We start from the raw sequence: 23,908 nt of genomic DNA on the forward strand, positions 1-23,908 counted from the left end.
ATCTTCTAAAATAAATTCACAACCTATTTGTAGACATTTTCTTTCAAAATCAAAAATTCAATTAGTTCTGCTTTTAATTGGAATTACTGTTAAACATTTTCTGGCAAGATTATTATTTACTTGATTTGATAACAGTAAAGCTGTATCTCACAAACTTGCTTCAAATGTCTTAAAGGGAGAACTTAATATTCCAATTAGTAGGTTTTAATAGTATGGTTGCTTTAAATAGCTGATATTCCATCCAGTTTGCATAAAAACCATTTTTATAAACTCAACAGTTCAAATGCTGTCTCCAGTCAGTAAGTTCTAGCTTATCTGTTTAGTCTGTTTTATAATGTAAATATTTGTGTTCTTTGACTCTTTTACAGGCTTTAATTACCAGTCATATTATCCTGGGCCTACAGATCTTTTCTTATTGTTTTTGCTAAGGCCTTACTATAATTTTTTTTACCATGTAATAAACATGGTGAGTTTAACAAATATGCTCAGTGCTTTTAAGGCAGAAAAATGTGTTTGAGATTTTTTTAGACCTATAACACGCATATTAAGAGATATGCACAGAATTAATATTTTCTAGAATATTTTCCAATTACTGTAAATATTGTGTTGAATTTTCTTAGTTTAACTGTTTTTCACCACTGAAAATATAAAACATTGCAACTTGAGGAGTGCTGAAAAACCCAATGTTATGTTGTCTGATGTACCTTGAATTCTTTATGCTAGAAATGGCCAAAAGCTTCAACAAGAAAAGCTCCAAATCCAATAATAGTAATAATAAAATTAATTAAATATCTATACTGCCTGACTCCCAGAAACTCTGTGCAGCTTATAGATTTTCTTGCATACTTGGATCACTTGGAAGATTTTGAATATTTAACATTTATTGTATGAGGTTGATGAGGCAAAGAAAACTTTAGATAATGAATTAAGTTGTAGGTAGTATGCGTTTTCCCCCCTTTCTGTACATTTAACCTTAGAATGACAAAGCTTACACAGTACATTCAGGCAGAGTTGACAGAAGGATTACAATATCTTTAGATAGCCTTCAATCCTGAATAGTACTTCTTATTTCTCCCAACCAGAATGGTCATTCTGATTGCAAATGATGGAAGCTGTATAGTAGTGAACAATTTTGAGTTTGTCTTGCAATTTGTCTGCCATTATTTTCCTCTGCTTTTTTAATTTTACATGAATATTTTATTACCCTCAATAGGTTAAAAAGGGAGACAAAAGAGTAGTACCAGGTGAATGTGAAAAAATATATTGTGGCTTTCAATTGATGCAGGAAGAGAAGTATTTCTAAAACTGCCCTGAATCAGTAGGAGTCATCTACATTTAGTAAATTATGGTTGGTCCCCCAGTCAACCAGATGTTTAGATTGCATTTGGCATTTTTGTCCACCTATTCAGTCCTTCCCAAGAACCTGGGATAGGCAGATGTTGTTATTCAATAATATTAAAGCTATGGCACAGGATGTAAGCTATTCCATTGACTGATGGTGATTTTATCAGTACCAATGGTGTTCAAGTAGTGCTATAGATGTTTTCAGATTGCACCCAAGGTGCCTATTACTACTGGGGCTAACTTTGGTTTCTTTTGCCACTTCTATTTGCAGGTCTTTGTGTTTTGTGATTTCCAATGTCTTGATTCTAATAATTCATGTTGCACTAAATTACATCGATTTTTAATGAACTTCAGTTCAGTGCAATTGGTCATAATTCAGGAGAAATATAAATGGGAAAAAGTGAATAAGCTGAACTAGTAGCACTTAATGCTTATGTACAACTGTAATAAAGTTAAACTCTCAGAAGTAACAATGAGATAATAGAAAACACTCTGAAGAAAAACTAACGGTCAGCATAATGGGAGGGCAGATGGCTGGACACCTTATAGGATAAATTACAAAGAAAGTGGTTATGTAAATTACATTCATAATAAGATGGTTATTGTTATAGCAAGTTATACATAAGATTATAATCAAACATAAATGAAAATGCAAACTTTCTCTATCACATCTAAAGGAAATACAGAGTGAAGCCATCAGCGCTACAATTTGATAAAACTTTTTTCAGTAACACGTTCTGTAAGCAAACATCTTATGTAAGCAGGTTTGACAATTTCCTTATGACAACTCACTGCAGTTTTGATGTGATACATGTACTACATTGTTAATAGTAAAAATCTTTAAAGTTGTTATTCTTCTTGCCTTGTAGAATAGGGTAATGTGCTTTCAACAGTCTAAACATTCTCAAAGTCAAATTAGGATTTTTAAACCATGGTTTAGTGGATGTCTTAGAGTATTCACAACACTAAACCATGATGATTGGAACTGTATATCGGTATAACTGTATATCATGCTTAGGCAAAAGCAAACAAAACATTAAATGATAGTACTGTGTGAGCACCTAGCCTTTATTTAGTTTGGAAATGGGTCATAATTTGCAGAGCTGTTTCAGAAGATCCAAATATAGTGACAAAAAGTGTATGGGAAATAAAGTGAGTGTCTGATTGTGGTGAAGTGGCAGTTCTGATTTTAATTTATGATCTTGCCTGGAAACATTTGGAAGTTCCTTTCATTATTAGTCAGGAAACAAAAGGAAAAATACAGTAGTGTTATCTTCTTTGCATTTGGCAATGTTTAAAGCCAATTTCATTTATATGGGTGTGGGCTTCATCTTGCTTAGAAAAAACTAATTGAAAATAAGGGATTTTACTCTATATGTACTTCAGATGTGGCTCCAACTCAGTAATTACATATTAAGGATATTTATTTATTTATTTATTTGAAACAATTGGTTTAAATTAATTTATATAAATGGAGACTACACAATAAGGATGCTTCTTTCTTGAGCTATATCATAAAACAATAATCATAAAACAATAATATGAATACATTGGTTGTAGCTCCAAGTCCTTTCAGGATGCAGCGTTGAGTAATTTGAATAGTTCCTGTCTTGCTGGTTTTGTACATTCTCCAGCCATTTATATGCAGCATTTGCACACAACTGTTGGCGTAGATTTTTTTTTGTTGGTCTCATTGAAGTTAGTGTATGTGTGAGATCCTTTTTATCATTGCAGAATCTTAACAGTTTGGGATTACTGTACTGTTTTCCATTCTGCTAAATTAGCATATGCATTTGCTGTTTATTTTTAATAAATAATATTTATTTATGTAGTATAATGAATTTATGTAGTATAATGAATTTTAGTCAGTCTAGAGTGTCAATGAAATCTGTGGCTGGGCTCCCACGCTATACTAAGCATTTATGTGATTTGTTTTTGGCTTTGTGTGATGTGCAGACCCACCAATTATAACTTAATAAGTATGAAATGAGCTATTTGAAATTAGCTTAATGTATTTGTAAATATAATCGTGAAGTGTTAGCCATAATTTAAATCACATTTCACTTGGTCCTAAATGGATTTTGCTTAGTTGAATGCTCCTGCATCTATAGTTATTTATTTTGTACAAAGTGGTTCCAATCCCAATTCATTTTTCATTTTTTAACAGTTTATACGCCCAAATGATTCAAAACAAACTCAGTATTTTTTCATTTACTTTTTTAGGTGGTCGCATTAGGAGATGTCCCTGATGGGACTTTGGTCACAGTTATGGCTGGAAATGATGAAAACTACTCTGCAGAACTCAGAAATGCTACTGCTGCCATGAAGAATCAAGTAGCAAGATTCAACGATCTAAGATTTGTCGGTAGAAGTGGAAGAGGTATGAAGTTTTTTTATAGTTTTAAAATCAAATATTAGCTTTAAAAAATATTCAGACCCTCTATTTGTAGAGCCTTTGTTTGTCAAGTCACTTGATTTTTTTTTGTCACTTCTCTTCAGTACAATTTTATTTGAGGAGTTCAGCATGTACAGTATGAGGCTGATAGAATTATTGCAGATTAATGTAGCATATTCACCATTTCCACATTTTAGAATGTGTATCTATGCGGCAAAGGTTACTAGCCAGACTACATAATAAAAGGCTGGTAGTTAAAATATGTTGATACCTAAAAATATCAAATCTGGACAGTTGAATTGAGTTGTTCAGTGCTTCTCACCTCCAAAAGTGTTTTAGACCATAAACATAGCATCTTTCTAACGGAGACCATAGCAACCGCCTGATCGTTGGAAAACATAAAAGCTGCTTTAAGATATTGCAGATGAGGGCTGTATACCTATTGCTGCATACTCTGGAACAACTTCTGGAGATCAAATTTATTCAAAATTCTGACTTAACATATTTGTTAACACTAAATTTCATATATTAATGTTGTTTGTCTTCAAATAGAGAACATTCTGCAATCAGTTTGTTTACATTCATTATTCTGAAGGTCTCAACAAGAATTTAGTATGCATTTGAGGGATCATCTCATCCCACTGGGATTGCCTCGCCCCACCCATGCTGGCAGAGGAGGCATGCTGCAGGCCCCATTGGCCAGTATATTTCGGCTGGCGGGATCCAGGAGAAGAGCCTTCTCTTCCATCGCTCCTGCCCTTTGGAACATCTTGTCCCCCCTGAGGGAGGTTAGCCCCAACCCTCCCACAAGAGCTTAAAGATCTGGCTCTGCCAGTTGGCTTGGGCCTCTAATGGAGGGGTTCCACATGGGTGGTTGATACATTAATAACAGATTCCACCTCCCCCCTTCTCAATTTACTCCCTTCCTCCCCTTCTTTTAATTGGGGCTCAGTAATTGGATCTTTACAGTATTTTATTTATGTCTTTTAGATTTTATATATTTTTATCTTTTTAAGATTTTAAGCTGCCCAGAATTACCCTGTGGTAAGATAGGCAGCCAATAAATTTTACAAATAAATGAATAAATTTTGTTTTATTATTATAGACTCATCTGAGTCATTCCAAAGGTATGAGGATGAAAATGTATATAATGGCAGATTGGCAACTTATCTTAAATATGTTGACTTAGATATGTTATCTTTGATTTCTATGGATCCTGTTTCCAAATACATATACACAATCTTGGGCCTGGATTCAGATTTAGAAAAAAAATAATTGGATAAATGGGGCTTATTTTAGTAATCAGCTTGTTTCAATCAGTCTCATCTAACTAGGACAATGCCCAGTTATTACCCTTGTATTTTATATTATTTATATTATTTCGTGTCTGTGTATGTATGTGAAAGAAATGCAATTAAAAATATAGGTTTCCTCTTTGATAAATCATTGGGCTGCTGTGTATGTTTTGACAAAGGTGACATTTGAATAGTTTACAAAGTAGTGTTTAAGTTATTCTTGTTTATTTTATATTTGGAATTAATGGTTCGGTTGGAATTGAATCAATTCATTTAAAATATAATCTGGCCTTTCTTGTGGCTATTTTATTTTTAATGCTTTTTTACCTTATGTGTAATATTTTTATTACTGTAAATTATGTCTGTGGTTGATTTGGAGCAGTATGAATGTGTTTAATAAATGAATCATTTAGGCTGTCAAGACAAACCATCTTCTCAGTGTGCAAATCCAAATAAAGTATGCATGATAGATGTCTATCTAAATTCTGCTTGATCACATTCAATGAAGTCTACCATATTTTGAGGTATTAGTTCCAATGTTGAAGCTTTTCTATTGTTACAAAGCTTTTTTCTAACATTCAGTAGAATTTCTTTTTATAACCATTATGTATTCTCTTGAACAAGTTTACACATACAACTAAATTATAATAACAATTCTTATATTGGATCTGGAGGATATGCAAACCCAGACATTACTACATAATGTTATTATACCAGGGGTCTTCAAACTTGGCCCTTTTGTGACTTGTGAACTTCAACTCCCAGAATTCCTCAACTAGGCACGCTGGCTGAGGAATTCTGGGAGTTGAAGTCCACAAGTCATAAAAGGGCCAAGTTTGAAGACCCCTGTTATATACAAACTAGGCCACTGTGGTTCCATGTGGTAGACAAGCAGGTATACAACCCACCCAATGTATAGTAGATAATATAAAATCAACTTTGACAGCCTACCCCATATTAAGAAGAAATTTTCTCCTAAAATCAGTGACAAAATCAAGTCACTGATATTCAAGTAACAAATATTTTATGTTCAGTATGTGCAGTGATAGTAGAAACCCAATTTGATATAGTAATCAATGTATGGGATTTGGGCCAGCCATATTCTCACAGCCTAGGAAGAAGGAAGTGGCAAACCAATTCTGAAAATGTTGCCAAGAAACTATATGGAATTTGTTTGTATAGTCACCAGGTTACATGGTTGACTTGAAGGTACAGGCAGTCCTCGACTTAGCAGTCACAACTGAGCCCAAAATTTATGTTGTTAAGTGAGACATTTGTTAAGTGAGTTTTGCCCTATTTTATGACCTTTCTTGCCACATGTATTAAACAAATCATTGCGTTGTTAAATTAGTAACACCGTTATTAAGTGAATCTGGCTTCTCCATTGACTTTGCTTGTCAGAAGGTTGCAAAAGGTGATCACATGACCCTGGGACACTGCAGCCGTCATAAATATGAACCAGTTACCAAGCATCTGCATTTTGATTACATCACCGTGGGGATGTTCCAATGGTTGTAACTGTAAAAAAATGGTGAGAAGTCACTAAATGAATAGTTGAGGGCTACCTGTACTGCTTCTGTCTCAATTAAAAAACATTTTGTTGTTGAATTTATCACTTTTATCTCAGGCTACAGAAACTGGAACTGCATATATGACAAAAAGGGGGGAAAAGGGAAAATATAGCTACAAATGTAAGTTATGAAACTAGATAGCTAGGCTACAGTATTCATGCTTCCTGTTAATGAAACTCATTTTATCACATTGGGATTAGCCCTTTGAGTTTTCTATGGCTGACTTTTTCAAGTAGCTTCATTTTTTATATTTTCTCCAACATTTCTTTTCTGGAATGCACTGGTTGTTTTTTAGCTTGATATGCTGAAGCAGAGGGCTTTCAAACCTAACTGCTTTTGTGAGATAATTGCTGGGAAGAAATCTCTGCAATTGGTACTGTAGCTTGGTGAGGCTAACAAATAATAATAATAGGGTAAAGCAGAGAAAATTGTATCCATTTACTGAAAACACGAGTGATGCTGTAATGTATAAAAGGATCAGTCATTAAACATATTCAGTTGTTATATGAAAGCTGCACCTTCTTAGTAAATGGAATTCTCATTATGATTCAGAGTCTTTAGAAAACATTTTGAAGATTTAAATGTAGAGCTGGCAAAATGTTTGAGAAGCCAATAAAAGTAGGCCTGTACTTTGATTGCTGATTCTGCATGTTAAACTAGAAATCATAGTTTGTACAGTTGCTAACTTCAGAATGCCAACCAATAGGGCCTGCTCAGACAAAAAAATAATAATTCCTAATTCATTTCAGTAACTCTTTATACTGATTGCTTAAGTACAAAAGCATGCATTCAAATAAAGATTGACTGTACTTGTCAACAGAACTTTAAAAGAAAGATAATCTTGGGGAACAGTTTATGATTACTATTCAGTTTGAAAGTTTAATTTCCATGGACGTTACCAATTTTGACTGAGTGAGTAATATATGCTTTTGTTTATTCATTCAGTTCTGAACTGTTTCCCAAAGGTGTGGTTGTTTGCATTAGACTGCATGGTTTCTGGCATTCTTTTATTGCATTGGCTTAAAGTGTCAAGACCAGGTAGCTGCAACAAAGGTCACAAAACTTGAAAATTAACTCCTGGTATAAACATATGATGCTTCTTTAAACATAAATCTAGTAAAAAAGTGATAATACGAATAAACCATATTGAATACATGATCCATAATTTGGCCAAAAACAATTATGCTTGATTTGTAATAGAAAATAACTAGTTTATTGCTGTGGTACTATTTTCATATTAAATATTCTGGGGTGTTTTTTTAATGTCTGCTTCAAAGGTGATAATTTTCATGCAGTAGATCTTTCACCTGAATTTTTCTTAGACTTTGTGAATATTCCTTTTTTTATGTATCAATATAGAATGGAGTTATTCAATTTGCTTTTAGCTGCTTTCTATACAACATGCAAGGGAGTGAAAGCAAGCAATTCCATACATAGGGGTGCTGCTGGCATGCAAGCTATCCTTGTGCATAATTTTTTAAAAATATTCTAGCTGTGCCGAAGTGCACAGAACCACCATCATAAACATTTCCATTTTTACTTTGCTGCTGGCATCCTCCTTCATATGGTGCCCCCGGCAGTGCACAATTTACACAAAGGGTTGCAACAGCCCTGCACTTGCACTCTTCATTAATATGTGTCCCATTAGCAATTTCACAAAAAAAAATATGTTCTTTCCTTCTCAGAGGTACATACATACGGAATAATGTAGCTATACATATGGAATAATGTTGCATCCAACTGGATCACTAAAGTATGTTTGTTTCAAATTAGGGTTTGCCTTCTGCCACAGATTCCCTCCCATAGACCGGTACGCTCCCACAGAGCGGGCCTCCTCAGGGTGCCGTCGGCCAAGCAGTGTAGGCTGGCGACCCCCAGGGGGAGGGCCTTCTCTGTGGGTGCCCCCACCCTCTGGAACGAACTACCCCCCGAGATCCGGATGATTCCGGATCTCCTTACTTTCCGCCGCGCCCTCAANTTTTTTGTTCTTTGATGTATTTTGTTTGTCTGTTTTAATATGCTGTGCACCGCCCTGAGTCCTACGGGAGAAGGGCGGTATATAAATTAAATTATTAAATTAAATTAAATTAAATTAAATTAAATCGTTATAGTGTCACGTCATCAGTCTCTCTTGTTTCCAAAGGAAGAATTGTCTATAACCTGTTACAGCAGAGAACAAAAGAAATCCCTGTACCATTTTAAAGACTAATGCATTTATTATTACATATTCTTGTGCATCCCACTGTACTTATCTTTTGCCCTAACTTTACTTACCAGATACAAGGCTTCATTTAATATTATTTATTCCACTAAAGCAAAAATGGACATAAAGCAAAGGGCATCTGCAGTTCTATGGTCCATTGCAGCTACTGGCCTAATTTCAAAAGCCTGTGCAAAATATCAATCCATAAACAATCCCTCTCTCATCAATGAAAAAGACAAAAGAGAGGCCCTTATTTGGGGTTCTGCTCCTGCCCCCAACAGCATGTAGCCCCCACCAGGATTACCTCAGGGGATGCAAGAAAAAAAGGTCCCTGTGTTTAAAGCTCTTTGATGTAAATATAATTGGTTGTAGGATTACAGATATAATGTTATCTGGAAATCTGGATTTTGCTTCATTCTATTTATTCTTTCATATTTTAGAAGTATCTTTATTCTTTATTACATTTAAGAGATGAAAATAGATCCTTGGAAACCAAGATGCTATAAATGACACTCTTGGCTTGGCTTCTAGAACAACATAGTTCTTCATAGAAATTGACAGGACCAGTTCACACCTTATTCAGCCCAGTAGTAATGAAACCTACTTTAGTTATTGTCCCTAAGACTCTAAATATTAACTGCAAAGTCAATATTGTTGATTTCAACTGAAGTTACCTTTAGGTAGAGGTGCTTACAATTTTAGTTGTCATGTTTGTTCTTTGAAAAGCTTGAAAGTTTAAATACCTCTGTTGGATTAGCTTTGAAAACTAAAAATATCTTTTATAACGCAACCTAGAAATACCAAGAAATAAATTTAGGCGAATGGAGTAGAGTGCTAAATACCTGTGAATAAGACTGCAGTTTTAACAGATTGTTTTCACTGGTATTTACTATTTTTAAGAATTTGTGTGCACATTATTGCAGCCTTAACATTTCTTTTTTTTTTCATACTGTACAAAATGAAATATGCATATATACCTATCATGCTATTTCTTTTTAGATAAACAGTATTATGTAACTGCAGAAAAAGAACAAGAAATGGTAAACAAAAAAATTAAGATGCAGAGTAAGAAAAAAAGAAAGAAATATAGATACATCTCATTTATACCAAAACCATTCACTGCCTCTTTTCATGCTTTTCTATTCTTACAAGCAGGCTTGTTTTAATCATATCCATATATGGCATTACACATGATCATTTTTATCATATCCATATATGGCTTTTTTTTACACTTCTCACCTCAATCTTTTTTATCAACTTCATCCAAAACACCTCTGTGTTCTCCTTCTTCACAATCACACTCTTCCTTGAAGAATTTGTTTTGTGATTCAATCTTCAGTCAACATTTTATATCACTAAATCATTTTGACACATAGTATGTCTTTAGTGCTGGTCATTCAGTTTTGCATTCAATTTGCTTTCATTCAATATCCATTCATTCTTTACTCTGTCTCATCTTGTTTTATCTCATATATTACTTAAATACCCCAGTCAACCCACATCTAGCTTGCTTTTGTTTTTCTAGACATACAACAAAGTGGGCTGTGGCACAGTTAAAGTACAGCTATTTTCACTTTTACCCCCACAAGCATTCAGGATTCTTGCAGAGACATAACAACATCACTTTTGTTCCAGCATTTGAACTTTTTAAAATTTCTCCATATGTTTTCCCATCTTTAGTAACTTTTCAGTAATTACCTCCTTGCTCTAGTTTTTGCTATTTTATTGTAGGAATATGTTGCAATTCAGATCCAAAGGGAAAAACATTCTGTGGAGGGGGCACAGGCACACCTGTTTCACCTCTTAGTACGTATTTAAAGAAATTAGACCCTTTCATGACTCACATGAAAGGGAGCCATTGTATACTGTTGCTAATTCCTATATTTTTCTGGGAGCAGCCAACTATCCTGTGAAACTAGAAAAAGGCATGGTTTCTTTAAGGAGATACCAACAATTACAGGAAGTATATCCTCTCTAAAACATGACCCTCAGAAGCATCCTTTGTTTACTAATCTGAATTGCTGTGCTCTTTACATTTACCGTATGAATAACTTTCAGTTACTTACTTGATTTTCATTGTCAAAAGAGTCACCTTGACCATCAATATTTTCCATTTATTTATTTGTTTTATTTAATTTATTTAATTTATAGGCCACCCATCTTACCTGAAGATAGCTCTGGACAGAGTTTATTCTTGTTGCATCATACAGTCTGTTTCACATTTACTGTTAACAACTTAGCATATCTGCACACACACACACATATTTATAGATTCACATCCCCATAATAATGCCTTTAAAATGACTGCAAGCACCTATAAATGAAATTAAAACGAGGCATCATCTCTGTGTTCTCTAATTACCCATGTATTATACTCTGATTATTATGATTATTAACTCCAGTATAAAGGCAAGTTGTAGAATGTGAACTAAATGCCTATTTGGGATAGAAGACGTTTTATTTTGTTTCCTTGTAGCATAATTCAGAGATGTGATATGCTTGGCTTTAGGTAATTAATATTGTGTATTTTAGCTTTTGAAGCCTGTGAGTTCATGTTAAAGAAAGGAGAATGAAATATTCATATTCCCAGTATAATTTTGGAAGAAAGGGTCAATCGCTAGAGATTGATATGGAACACTTACACTTCATAGATATTCTTCGATTGTAACATCTCACAGTATACATTTATGGTTTCTCTCCTAAAGAAGGAATTTGTGTATGTGTATATGTTTTTACTATAGTATCTTTAGTATAGTTTCGGTCATCACCTTATGGAAAATATACTGAACCCAATGTTTCTCTTTAGTTACATAGGAGAAGATCAGGTATTCATTCTGTCCTCTGATAGTATGTTAGACAAGAGTAGTGAGTAAAATGAAGGTAATGAGAAATATGACTGCAGGAATACATTTTCATTGCTATATTAAAATGGATGATTATATTCAAAAGCTGCTATGAAGTAAAAAAAAAAAAATCCACATCCTGTACATGTATATTACATGAATATGTTTGAATAAAACATGTCAAATTTTATTCTGGAATGGTGTGTCACCAGAGGCATGACTGTGCTCAGTATTTGGCTGAATTTGACAATTTAAATTTCTATTATGTGTTTATAGCCAAAAGGTATTGGACCGTGTCCAGAACTGAGTACCTTTCTTGGTACACGGTTTTAAAACTTTACATACAGTATGCATCATCATTGTTTGATAGCACAGTAATGTATATTTGAGTCTTATTGAAAAAAATTAAATCCATTCTATGCTCTGATGTATGATGTGATCTCACAGTTTGATTATTCCAGTACAATCATATGATGCCAGTTTTTTGTCATTTCCAGAACCAATTAAAATAAGTATATTAATCTTTCAAGCCCTAAACATTTTGAAAGTTTGAAGGCAAGTCTACCTGAAAGCGCCCTATGTTAGGAGGTTATCTTCTGAGGCTTATTTCATTTCCCTCCTGTATTTCATAGTTTTAATCTTTAGTTTGTCAAACATTCCAGGAAATTTGGGTGATACAGTTATACATTTGTAAACAGTAGTCTGCATCTATAGTATATAATGCTTCTTACAGTAAAATAGGTCAAACATTAGATATCTGCTTTATGCATTTATTGTTCCATATTTGAAGATGTGCTACTGTGTTGTTTATTTATTTATTATTTATTTATTATTTATTTATTAATTTAATTTGTACCCCGCCCTTCTCCTCATGGGACTCAGGGCGGCTAACAGCCTCGTAAAAACCACAATACAAATACAATGATATCTATATTAAAAACCGAATTAAAAGGAAATATTTAAGAAGGCCGATCATTAAAATTATCCTTAAAATACCCTTAAAAAACCCCGCTAAAAATCCCTAGGCCAGACCCGCTTGTTGAAAAAGCCATGTCTTTAGGGCGCGGCGGAAGGAGGGGAGATCCGGGATCACCCGGATCTCTGGGGGTAGTTCGTTCCAGAGGGTGGGGGCTCCCACCGAGAAGGCCCTCCCCCTGGGGGTCGCCAGCCGGCACTGTCTGGCTGACGGCACCCTGAGGAGACCCACTCTCTGGGAGCGTACCGGCCGATGGGAGGTAACCTGCGGCAATTATACAATTAAAATTATGCCATTGCGACACAGTCAGCCTGTTCACTTAGAGATTCTGCCCATTGATTGTCTCTATACTTTGAGTTTGCACAACAATTCAGAATTTTTCAAAACTTAATCTTGCTTGAAAGAGTAGTGGGTTGCTATATATTCCTTAATAAACCCTACTGTGCTTCTCCTGCTAGGGAAAGTAGGAAAATAGAAGCTGCAGAAGTACCATTGGTTGTTCATTGCCACATATGAATCAGTTTGTTATCCCTCCCTAAGGCAAAATTAGATTACTTAGATTATACTTGCCATCCAAAATTCTTGATTTGTTTTGGAGAGATAAGGCAGGAATTCCAATTCAAAGAAAAAAATCTTAGAAAATACTTCCACTGTTAATTATTCCCATTGGTAGCAAAACCCTAATGAGATTGTTTAAGTGGATGCAGCGATATATTGGCTGTTTGTGCTGAGTCAAAATCCTGATTTAACATAATAAAGAAATGCAACCTGTATTCAGGTCCTGCCCTTGTTACATGTGTTTGCTAATCAGTGGAAGTCCATAATGGTAACGGTACATAATTCATAATAAAACTATATGGTATTTCTCATGTACACATTCATTCTTCTTGGGTAATCAAAGTTTGTTAAGTTGACTTTCTATAAAAATCACGATATCAGTGACTGTTTTCATAGATAGAAAACAAGAATTTGTATGGTATAAAATAATCAACTGGGAACTGTGGAGCAGCTAATTTACTACCCAATGGATTTTTTTAAGGGGTTGATGAGCAATTATCTTTTGTCTTTTTAATAAATGCATAATAATTCAGTGAAAAATAAACACAGCTGCAGCCATCTATTTTTTGTTGTTTCTTGTTGATTAACTTTTGGAATCGCAGGAAAAAACATATCTGAATCAAACTCTACTCCTACTCAATTTATCAGCAAATCCTACTACTTTCTTCTGCTCCAGAGTAGGAGAACTATTAAAACTATAGGTGTGTTCAGGTTATAAGCTTTGAAGTGTAGTGTTGTACTCAGATAGGAAGGAAACTTAATGTTTGTAATTACAAAGGTGTGCATATGTTGTATTTTCTTATAAGGCTGCTGTGCCTTTGCCAGTTGTATGATGTCATAAATACTTTATATATTATTCATTACATTTGTATACTGCTAGCTACCATTTATGGTCAAAAAGAAAAAAAAACCCATACATTATTTATAAATCAATATCAGTGGTGGGATTCAGCCAGTTCGCACCACTTCGGCAGAACCGGTAGATAATTTTTTGTTGCCCAGGCCCAGAAGGGACTTCCGGAAGTGGCATCCACAGAGAGAACCGGTTGTTCACATATTTGAATCCCACCACTGATCAATATTATTTATTAAATCCAGTTATATAGCCATCTAATCATACAATTCAGGCCAGTGTACATAAATAAAAAATACATAACCACAAAGAAACCCTTAAAACGTCAAGAAAACATCAAAAATAAAATCTTGCATAAAATCAGTGCAACTTCATAAAACCTAAAAGCAATAAATATAGAAAGAGAACCTCCCAAAACGGCACCTTGGGGAAAAGCAACATCTTAAGAGCCTTCTGAAAGGCAGGTAGGGTTGGAGCCATCTGGATTTCAGGAATGGTGTTCCATAGAGCAGGTGTAATGATAGAGAAGGTGCATCTCCTGCCAGATGACATTGCTTGAATGACAAGATTGGAGCACGCCCACTCTGTCAGAGTTTATTGGATAGGTGAAGTAATCAGAGAGAGGCACTGGTACAAATAACCCAGGTCCTGTAACCTGAAGTGATTTATAGGCAACACCCAGCACTCTAAATTGCATCCAGAAGCATGTTGATAACCAGTGCAGTTCATGGAGTAGCAGTATTATATGAGTGCACTGAAGCATGCCATAATTACTCCACAATACCAACAACAACAACTGGCTACACAAGACCAAGTCTTAAGAACAACTGTATACAAAGCCAGAATTTAGAAGACATCAACAGACAGCAAATACTGCCTTTGCAAAGAAGCTGAAGAAATAGTGGACCATCTAGTTAGCTGCTGCAAAAAGATCACATAGACCAGGGGGTGTTAAACTACTGGGCCACGGGCCAGATGCGTCATGGCAAAACCGCGTCCACCCCATTGCCGGCAATGGAAAAAAATTCGCGATACATCGCAACACGTATTTTATTTTATTATAGTAACCTTTGTCTTCTTTTCAAGTAAATATAGTATGTGTCGTAGCATGGGGACGCTTATATGAGGAATATTTTGCCTCTTTAATGCCTCCCTGTCATCCCTTTTTTTTCCGTGCATCGTTATCAGAAAAAAAGTATCCACACTAGGAAGCATTTATAAAATTGAAACAGTTCGTTTGAATAAGCTTTGAGCAAAGTTTTTTTTTTCTTCTGCTTTCATTTTTTATTTTTTCAATTTAAAAACATTTATCATTTATTTACTTATCTTTTGTTTATAACCATTCTTTCCATAAAATCTTCTATCCCTGTTCCCCCCCAACAACAACAACAACAAAATCTAGAAACGTGACTTACAGTTACAAGTAACAGATAGTTACTGACTCCAAGCCATTCTGTGAGCTTCCCTAGCCAAAAATGGATACAAACCTGGGTCTTTCCAATTCTAGGCAGTGTTTTTACTACTGTAAGGCAGCCTCCTGAATAGTATAGAACTGGAGTTAAAGAGTATTATTAGCTCATCTGTATTAAATGTTTTAGATTTACCGGTATATATTTTTTTGTTTTAATGAACGGTATCTGTTTAAAATGGTGCCCACATAACTTCCCGGAAAGACAAGTATTTTAACAGAAATTATTGATTGGGGTCTAAATTTTAGGATATTTGAACTGAAAATATAATGCGCTACATATGAAATCTCTGCCACCATGGAAATATTTTATTATTTAAATTTGATCCAGAAAGATAGCCCCATTTCCAAGAAACACCAACAAGAGAAAAACAATAATATATTGGTTTTAAGACATTTTTGTAATAACAATTTATATAGAGATCAGATTACATCAAACAAATGTGTTTGATGGGCTATGACACTAATTCCTCTTTTAGAAGACTATAAGTTGTTTATGTTGGTGTTTATTTTCTGTGTTTCTACAACAGTAATATTTAACTCAGCTTGTCCCAGATGCATTTGAGGAAAACTATTTGTCATTGGTTTATTGAATAGGGATGGGGACAGAATGCTTGAGCCAATACTTGTCCCCAAAAATAAAATTAATTAATATTAATTTAATATTAATGTGTTTTTAATTGCTTTTAATATATACGAGCCTGTTGTCTATTTCCTAGAGTGCTTTGGGGAGCTGTAGAACCTTAACACATCTGATAAATAAACAAACATTGGTAATTAACTTTTTTGTTCTTATAAAGTTTCTTGGTTGTCCTCTTTTCCCTATCTACAAATATCATACCAAATGCCCAGTTATAGTAAATCTCCCTGGGGTTGCATTGACCTGTGCTTGCAGAATTATGTTACCTATGATTTACAAGAGTGAACTGGCATACTGCTTTTTCAACACTTTTCTTATTTTGTGTTATCATGAAAACTCCACGACTTAGCAGTTTTGAACAGCTGAAGTTACCTTGCTGAATCAAAATACAGTTTGCTTAAGCAGTCGGCTTCTTTTGGTCCTACTTTTGAATTATGCTTTGTGTGCCTTCTGATCTATGTTTGTGTGTCTTCTCGATGAAGTCATTTTTGTAAAGCTGATCTGCTGGGAAAAATAATATTCTGCTGTCTTTGTGAAGTTAAAATAGAACTGTTCTGATGAAATAATTAGTATTTTGGCTGCAGAAGTCTCTGAACCATTCCTGCAATATGATAGGTACATCACTTAGGTTAAGTTCTTTGTGCTTCTTAATCAATTATAGACACACACACACACATACACACACTTTATGTACACATACATATATAAACATACAGATAAGAACACAATGTAACAACCGAATTCCAGTAAACTAACAACCAGTGAAGCTATTTCGTCTAATTCCTGATAATGCCATGAATGTTTATTCAAGAAATAAAAAAAATATTTTACTCACTGTGTCATTCATAGGAGAGGAAAAATGCTTTCAAGAGTTTAATATGAAAGAGGCTAAGTATATATGATTTCAACATAAAATAATGCATGTTAAATAATTAAAATAATTTGTGGATTTTTGTATAATTCCACCACCATGCCAAAATGCACCCAGATGGAGTGGGGACAATTGCATGGTTCAAATGGATTACTGCATTACTAAAAAGGACACGTACACTTGCATAAATTGTTTATGGAATCATATAATATTCCTTAAGTTGAAATACATACCTCTCCAAATTTGAGAAAACCTAAACTGCTAGCTTACCTAACTGCTACTCCATCTCTTCCAGAAGCTCATTTGCAGTATAGAATCAACAAGGATCAAAAAGTCGAGAAAGAGAGGCTAAAGATGGGAATAGACAGATGTAACTTCAGGGGCCAGGTATGAAGGCTGTCTGAAGAACGTGCAGTTTATTCAGAACCTTCTTTGAAAGATAAATTCCTTGGACTTTTTCAGATTAAAACATCCTGCAGCCATTACACTCAGCCAGGATCTTTTGGCTTTCTTGTGTGACCTTACAGGAATGCATAGTTTTAAAAGAATCCCTCTGGTGAAGAATATAGCTTCTGTATACTGCTTTATCATTCTGACAAAAAGCAACAAGAAGTTGTGAATGCCTCTGAAAATACATTTTGACTACTCAGAGATTAAGATCCAGCAACTACTTTTTGTTGGTCAGGATTATGTAAATAAGGAAGAAAATAAACATCCTCAAACCAAACTAGTCCATCCATCCAATTTATAGCAGTGTTTCTCAACCTTGGCAACTTTAAAATGGGTGGACCTCAACTCCCAGACTGGGACAAGCTGCTCACCCCAGCCTTTAGGACTTCTAACTTGAGAAGGTTCAAACCTAAAGCAAAACAAGGCTTGCTGCAATTCACTTATCCCTCTCTTAAGTTATCCTGCATTGAATTGTCCCATGGCAAATTGGCTGTGGCAAGGCAGCTGTGGCAAGTTGGCCTTGGCAAGTTGGCCTAGATCAGTGGTTCTCAACCTGTGAGTCGGGACCCCATTTGGGGTCGATCGACCATTTCATGGGGGTCGCCAAGCAAGGCTGTCCGCCATTTTTTTTGTCCGCCATTTTTCCCCCTTTTCCGGCGGGTGCCTTACCTCCCTTGGGCTGGGCCAGCTGGTGGTCAGCCTGCTCCGTCTCTGCCGCTTGCCAGCTATGCCTCGGCCGGCGCAGGGGGCAGAACCACGCATGCACGGCGCTCCCGGGAAGGGAAAGTCCTCGACTTACGACCGGTTTGGTAGTCCTCGACTTACGACCGGTTTAGTCCTCGACTTACGACCGGTTTAGTCCTCGACTTACGACCGGTTTAGTCCTCGACTTACGACCGGTTGGGGTCGCGTCATTAAAAAGGTTGAGAACCACTGTCCTAGATCCCTTTAGAGGGTGCCAGATTGGGGAACACTATAGGCAAATAAAAGAACCAGTCAGGATTTACAGAAAACTGTTTTAAAATTAAAACAGTTAAGTAACTATATAGTTCTAAGTGAAAATCAGAGTCCAGTATAATTGACCAGAAGTTTGAAGATCACTAAAATGCTTATATCGGGGATAGTCCTCTTAATTTAAAATCTGATTGAAAATAGAAAATATTTGGCATTAAATAGCCAGCTGTTCACGAAAAGGCAATTCCTCAATAAATTAACCATGCCACCTTTCTTGCTCAGACTTTACTATCATGTAAATATATTTGAATCATATCTGTACCTTCCACTTTTCAATAACATTTTCACAATAGGCATTATATAGTAATAATGGTGCATAATCCTTTTGCATTGCTTTATTGCTCTTTACATACACGTTACCCAAGAGAATTGCATTATTTCTCTAGTGTGATTAGTGTGTCCATTCATCCTTAATTTTTTAAAAATGATTATTATATTGCAGAAGTAGCTTCACTTAGTTGAAGACTGTTTCCTTCATACCATTAAGAGCCAATCTTATTTAAAGGAATCAGCTAAGTTCTAAAAGCGTGAGGCTTTTCGCCAAAGAAGCTATTACAGTATTTAAAATTGGTTTCGTATAGCTTGCTGGGTGATATACTACAGTTAACAGTCTTTCTCTAGTCCACTGTTTTTTTTGTTTTTTGTTTTGGACATAGTTCACATTGTCTTTCATGTTCACTATGCTCATGTTTCAACATGGTGAAATTTTAAATGCACACAAGCACATACACATACACACAGAGTGAGTTATTATATAAAGACACACATTTATTTTCAGCCTAATGATCATGAAGGACATAGAACCATAAAAATCTATGCCAGATAAAAGAGAACTTGAATGCCTTTTCAGGTTTCCTAGACCTTGTCAGATTTAAAGGATCCTTGTGGGTTTTGTCAGTGAATCCTAGTCAGCTTAGTAACCAGTGTCTGGTTTTAATCATTTATATTTTCTTTAATGATGTAAATTGCAAAAGATTAATAGGCATTAAATAACTGATAGTACATGTGGGCTAAGGACTTTAATTTCTGTAAAAAGAACTGAGTATCAAAAGTACTGTGCATATGTATTTCTATATTAACGCGCAATTTATATTATTTTTTCAGCATATCATGTCTGTTATTTCCTCTTGTGCTAGTCTGCTTATTGTTTATTATTTAGTGTATGATGAGAACATGACAGAAGAGAAATAAATCTATGTAATTATGTATAAAACCTCTATAGGAGTATGGCAGTGGCTTCATAACTAGATCTCCAATTCAGCTATCCAGGCAATCACCTCTGGCATAGTTTCATGCAGTTCTTATAGGGAACCAGATAATGTATGCCATGTCCAATTTTGCACACTATGTTTAATAGTTTGCATATCAGTACCACAATCACAACAAGGGGAATCTTTCCATCCCTACTGAGAGAGGGAAGAGGCACTTCCAATATCACACCTAATTCTGTTCAATTTCGACCAGAAAAAATGAGGCAAGTCAAAAACCAGGTGGTTTGGTAGAGGGATCCCTAATGGTCAGGCCACAAGAAAGCACCTTGGACCATTCCTCTCTCCAGGCATTCTCAAGGTTAAACTGGATAGATGTTAAGTGAATCATTGTTTTCCATTCTGGCCTATGGGATTTCAATCTTGTGATAGACTGTGCATTGTCCTGGTGAATAATGGAGGGCCTTATTGTTCAGCATCATTGACCATAGCCGAATGAGCACTTGTTGTCTTCTAATGTGGGCTGGTATGATATTGTTAAATACTGGTAGCCAGTGCACAGGAGTGTGATGCAATGTGCCAGAGATGATACGCATTGTCTGGTGGAGTTGGACATCAACCATTAGGGCAGTGGTTCTCAACCTTTTTAATGCCGCGACCCCCAACCGGTCGTAAGTCGAGGACTAAACCGGTTGTAAGTCGAGGGCTAAACCGGTCGTAAGTCGAGGACTACCCAACCGGTCGTAAGTCAAGGACTTTCCCTGCCTGGGAGCGCTGCGCATGCGTGGTTCCGCCCCCTGCGCCGGCCGAGGCGTAGCTGGCAAGCGGCAGAGACGGAGCAGGCCGACCACCAGCTGGCCCAGCCCAAGGGAGGTAAGGCACCCTTACCCGACCCATAGGTTGAGAACCGCTGCATTAGGGCATGGGCACTGTTAAGCCACACATTGGCGCAATATTCAGCTGTAGAATCAACCAAAGCCAATGCTGTTGTTCCTAGGGTGTTAACATCAGCACCCCAGGATGCTTCAGCTAGTCTGTTCAGTAAATTGTTGCAGCTTTTCAATTTTGCAGCTGTTGTTTCCAGATAACAGGTTTTGTCAGAAAGTTAGTGACCTGTCCAGTGCTACCCCCAGGTACTTTGGTGAGTTATTAATCAGGCATTACATGCATATACTGTATGAAATTATTGCCCTTTGGTGGACATATCCATTATAATTGTGCCCTATTATCATTTTTACCCAATCTTGATATAAAATAGGGGTTTGCTAACTGGTTGCCATCACACCAGACTGGATTCAGTCTGCATTTCCCCAAGGTACACCTCAAAGTTTGGGAAACCCTGATATATTGAGGGTATAATAAAGAACTGGGCAATTCTAGAAATAGGAGAACAGAACTTCAAACTGAAGAATTTGCTTAAATGAGCTGAGTAGCGCTTCTATAGATGCTACTGTTATCCTCATTTTTCTAGTGGAGATGACAGCAGCAGCATTGATAGAGCAGCTAGCCAGATAATGTAAACAATTGTGGCTGGAGAAAAACAGGATCTTTCATGAGATCAATCAAGTAGGATAGATTCATCCTGCTAACATGGTGGTATTGAGAAGTGAAATGGCCTCAGTGTGGAAATGAAACTATACATGAAAATTACTTTCAGCAAAGAAAGTAATTAGTTTCATGCCTGAGGTATATCATCCAGTCTCCACCAAGAGTACAACATCCATACGGATCACAGAATAACAGCAAAATAAGCCAAGCAGATGTGGGGCAAATATATGTTTGTAGCAGATTGCTACCTAACAAGTCTGGCTATGATAAACTAGAGTGAACTCTGGTCTTATAATTTAAAAATAAAAATTGAAATGTATGGAGCTTATAGCACATACATATATGTTTTTAGGGACAAGGAAGAATTATTCTTTCTTTCACTGTACAAAAAAACTTTAAATAAAATTAAGATAGACTAAACCTTACGGTTGCTTTTTTAAAATATTTTTAATAACACTGTTCTGTAGATCAGTGGTCCCCAACCTTTGCGGCTTGGTGGCCTGGCTGGGAGAGGAGAGGGGAACTGGGCTGTGTGAGCAGGAGGCCGGTGCTCATGCATGTGCAACTCCACTTACGCAAGAAAGAAGAGAATCCTTTGGGGGCACCACTCGCATGAGTAGAGCTGCATGCGTGAACTGGCCTGCATCTCACAGTTCCAAATAGGCCCCAGTTCCAAATAGGCCACGGCCCAGTAGTGGGCCGTGGCCCCAGAGTTTGGGGACCCCTGCTGTAGATAAATGGAGCAATTTGTAATAGAACAGTGGCAGCTATTCTGCTAGAATACTTTATCTGCTTTTTAAAAATAACTCTCAGTTTAGAATAAATGTGCCAAGTCCTTTTTAAAATAACTACTTCTAATGCTAGTAATGTGTGTGTGTGTGTGTGTGTGTGTGTGAGTGAATATAAAGGAAGCTAAAACTGAACATGCAAAGCAAAGGAATTTCATAATACATTATGCCTTTCGTAAAAACAAATAGTGGGTGTATGACTGGGAAGATATGAAAGTAGAGATTACCCATATGGTACTTGACAATGTAATCCTTCAGGGAATAAAAATTAAATGGATGGACAGAGAATAAAAATTACTTGGAAGGGTGGTACCCCGGAGCTAAGTTGCAAAATGTCTGAGTTAGTTAAGCCAACAATCACTCATAATGTTATTGAACAATAGAGCACTTATAAAGACTGAACTCACAGGTAGTCAAGTAATGTAGCAGTTTCAAGATTTCAGGAGTGCACTTAAATATTTAGCTGAGTTTGAAATGATTGAAAAGAAGGCTAAGAAACAATAAGGAAATGGTTATTTCTTATAGATCATCCTTATATGTTTGTTCACAGTACAGAATATGTATGCTTGTATCATAAAACAATTCCTTATCTTTGTTCAAAAATAGTTGTTCTTTTTATCTTTAGAAAATTGAAAGAACATAAGATCTTACTGGATCATGCCAAAGGCCCATGCAGTCCACATAACTAGGTCGCATAATAGCTAGCTAATACATTTGGGAAGTTCACCATCCAAATGGCATGCCATTCCCACAACTGCTGGCAACCAACTCCATAGTTTAACAGTGTGAAATATGTTTATTTCTCTTAGTCCTTAATCTCCACGCCTTTAGCTTTAAATGTCATGAAAACTGGAAAAAGCTCTTTCTCCATGTTATTCTCCATACACTTTATAAGTTAAATTACAGTGGGAGCCAGAACTCAAGATGTTATTTTCTGCTGACTTAAAGCTTTTTAAAAAGTCTTTTATTCTTAGATGCTTCCTTAGTTTTTCTAATACAGATAGTCCTCAAGTTCATTTAGTGACAGCTCAAAGTTACAACAGCACTGAAAAAGGTGACATGATCTTTTTTTCACACATTTGACTGCTGCAGCATCCCCATGGTCACCTGATCAAAATTCAGATACTGGCAACTGACTCATATTTATGACGGTTGCAGTGTCCCGGAGTCATATGATCACCTTTTGTGATTTTCTGACAAGCAGTCAATGGAAAGCCAGATTCACTTAACAACCATGTTGCTGTCTTAACAACTGCAGTAATCCACTTAACAACTGTGGCAAGAAAGATCATACAATGGGGCAAAATTCACAACACATCTCACTTAGCAACAGAAATTTTGTGCTCAATTGTGGTCATAAGTCAAGGACTACCTGCTTTGGAGTTAGAAATATTTATCTAGACAATATAAAAACTAAATTTCCATTTTTTTTACTCCATTCTGCCCAGTATTTTAATGTTTTATTTAAAAAAAGATACTGTCACAAATGGTTGTCAGTGAAAATGATACAGAGATGCAAAAAACAACCTGTTTCATTAGTGCTGTTAGAAAAGAGAATAGAAAAAGGGCTCAACTTATGATTTTTGGTGGCAACAAAAGGGAATGGAGTTTAAGTCAAAAATACAGTACAAATTTACCTATAGGATGCCCTAATTTCAATCTCAGATTTGCCAAGTATGGATGGATAAATTTTGACACCTACACTTTTTTTGGTAATTTATTCATTCAGAATATAGAATAACAGAGTTGGAAGGGAACTTGGAGGTCTTCTAGTCCAACCCTCTACTCAGGCAGGAAACCCTATACCATTTCAGACAAATGGTTTTCCAATCTCTTCTTAAAAACTTCCAGTGTTGGAGCATTCACAGCTTCTGGAGGCAGGT

General features: G+C 35.9%; 1 protein-coding gene across 1 annotated transcript in view; it reads left to right on the forward strand.

The window, feature by feature from the left end:
• Nucleotides 1-23,908, forward strand: part of LOC107291521 (runt-related transcription factor 1) — a gene marked incomplete at its 3' end in the record, with an annotated part of 45,731 nt that overhangs the window by 4,168 nt on the left and 17,655 nt on the right. The window contains 1 exon segment of the mRNA XM_015820525.1: nucleotides 3,568-3,724. Within this exon segment, the coding sequence (XP_015676011.1) occupies nucleotides 3,568-3,724 (157 nt within the window).

The sequence above is a fragment of the Protobothrops mucrosquamatus genome, unplaced genomic scaffold (genome assembly GCF_001527695.2).
Source record: "Protobothrops mucrosquamatus isolate PMUCROS unplaced genomic scaffold, P.Mucros_1.0 scaffold1136, whole genome shotgun sequence".
NCBI classification, from domain to species: domain Eukaryota; kingdom Metazoa; phylum Chordata; class Lepidosauria; order Squamata; family Viperidae; genus Protobothrops; species Protobothrops mucrosquamatus.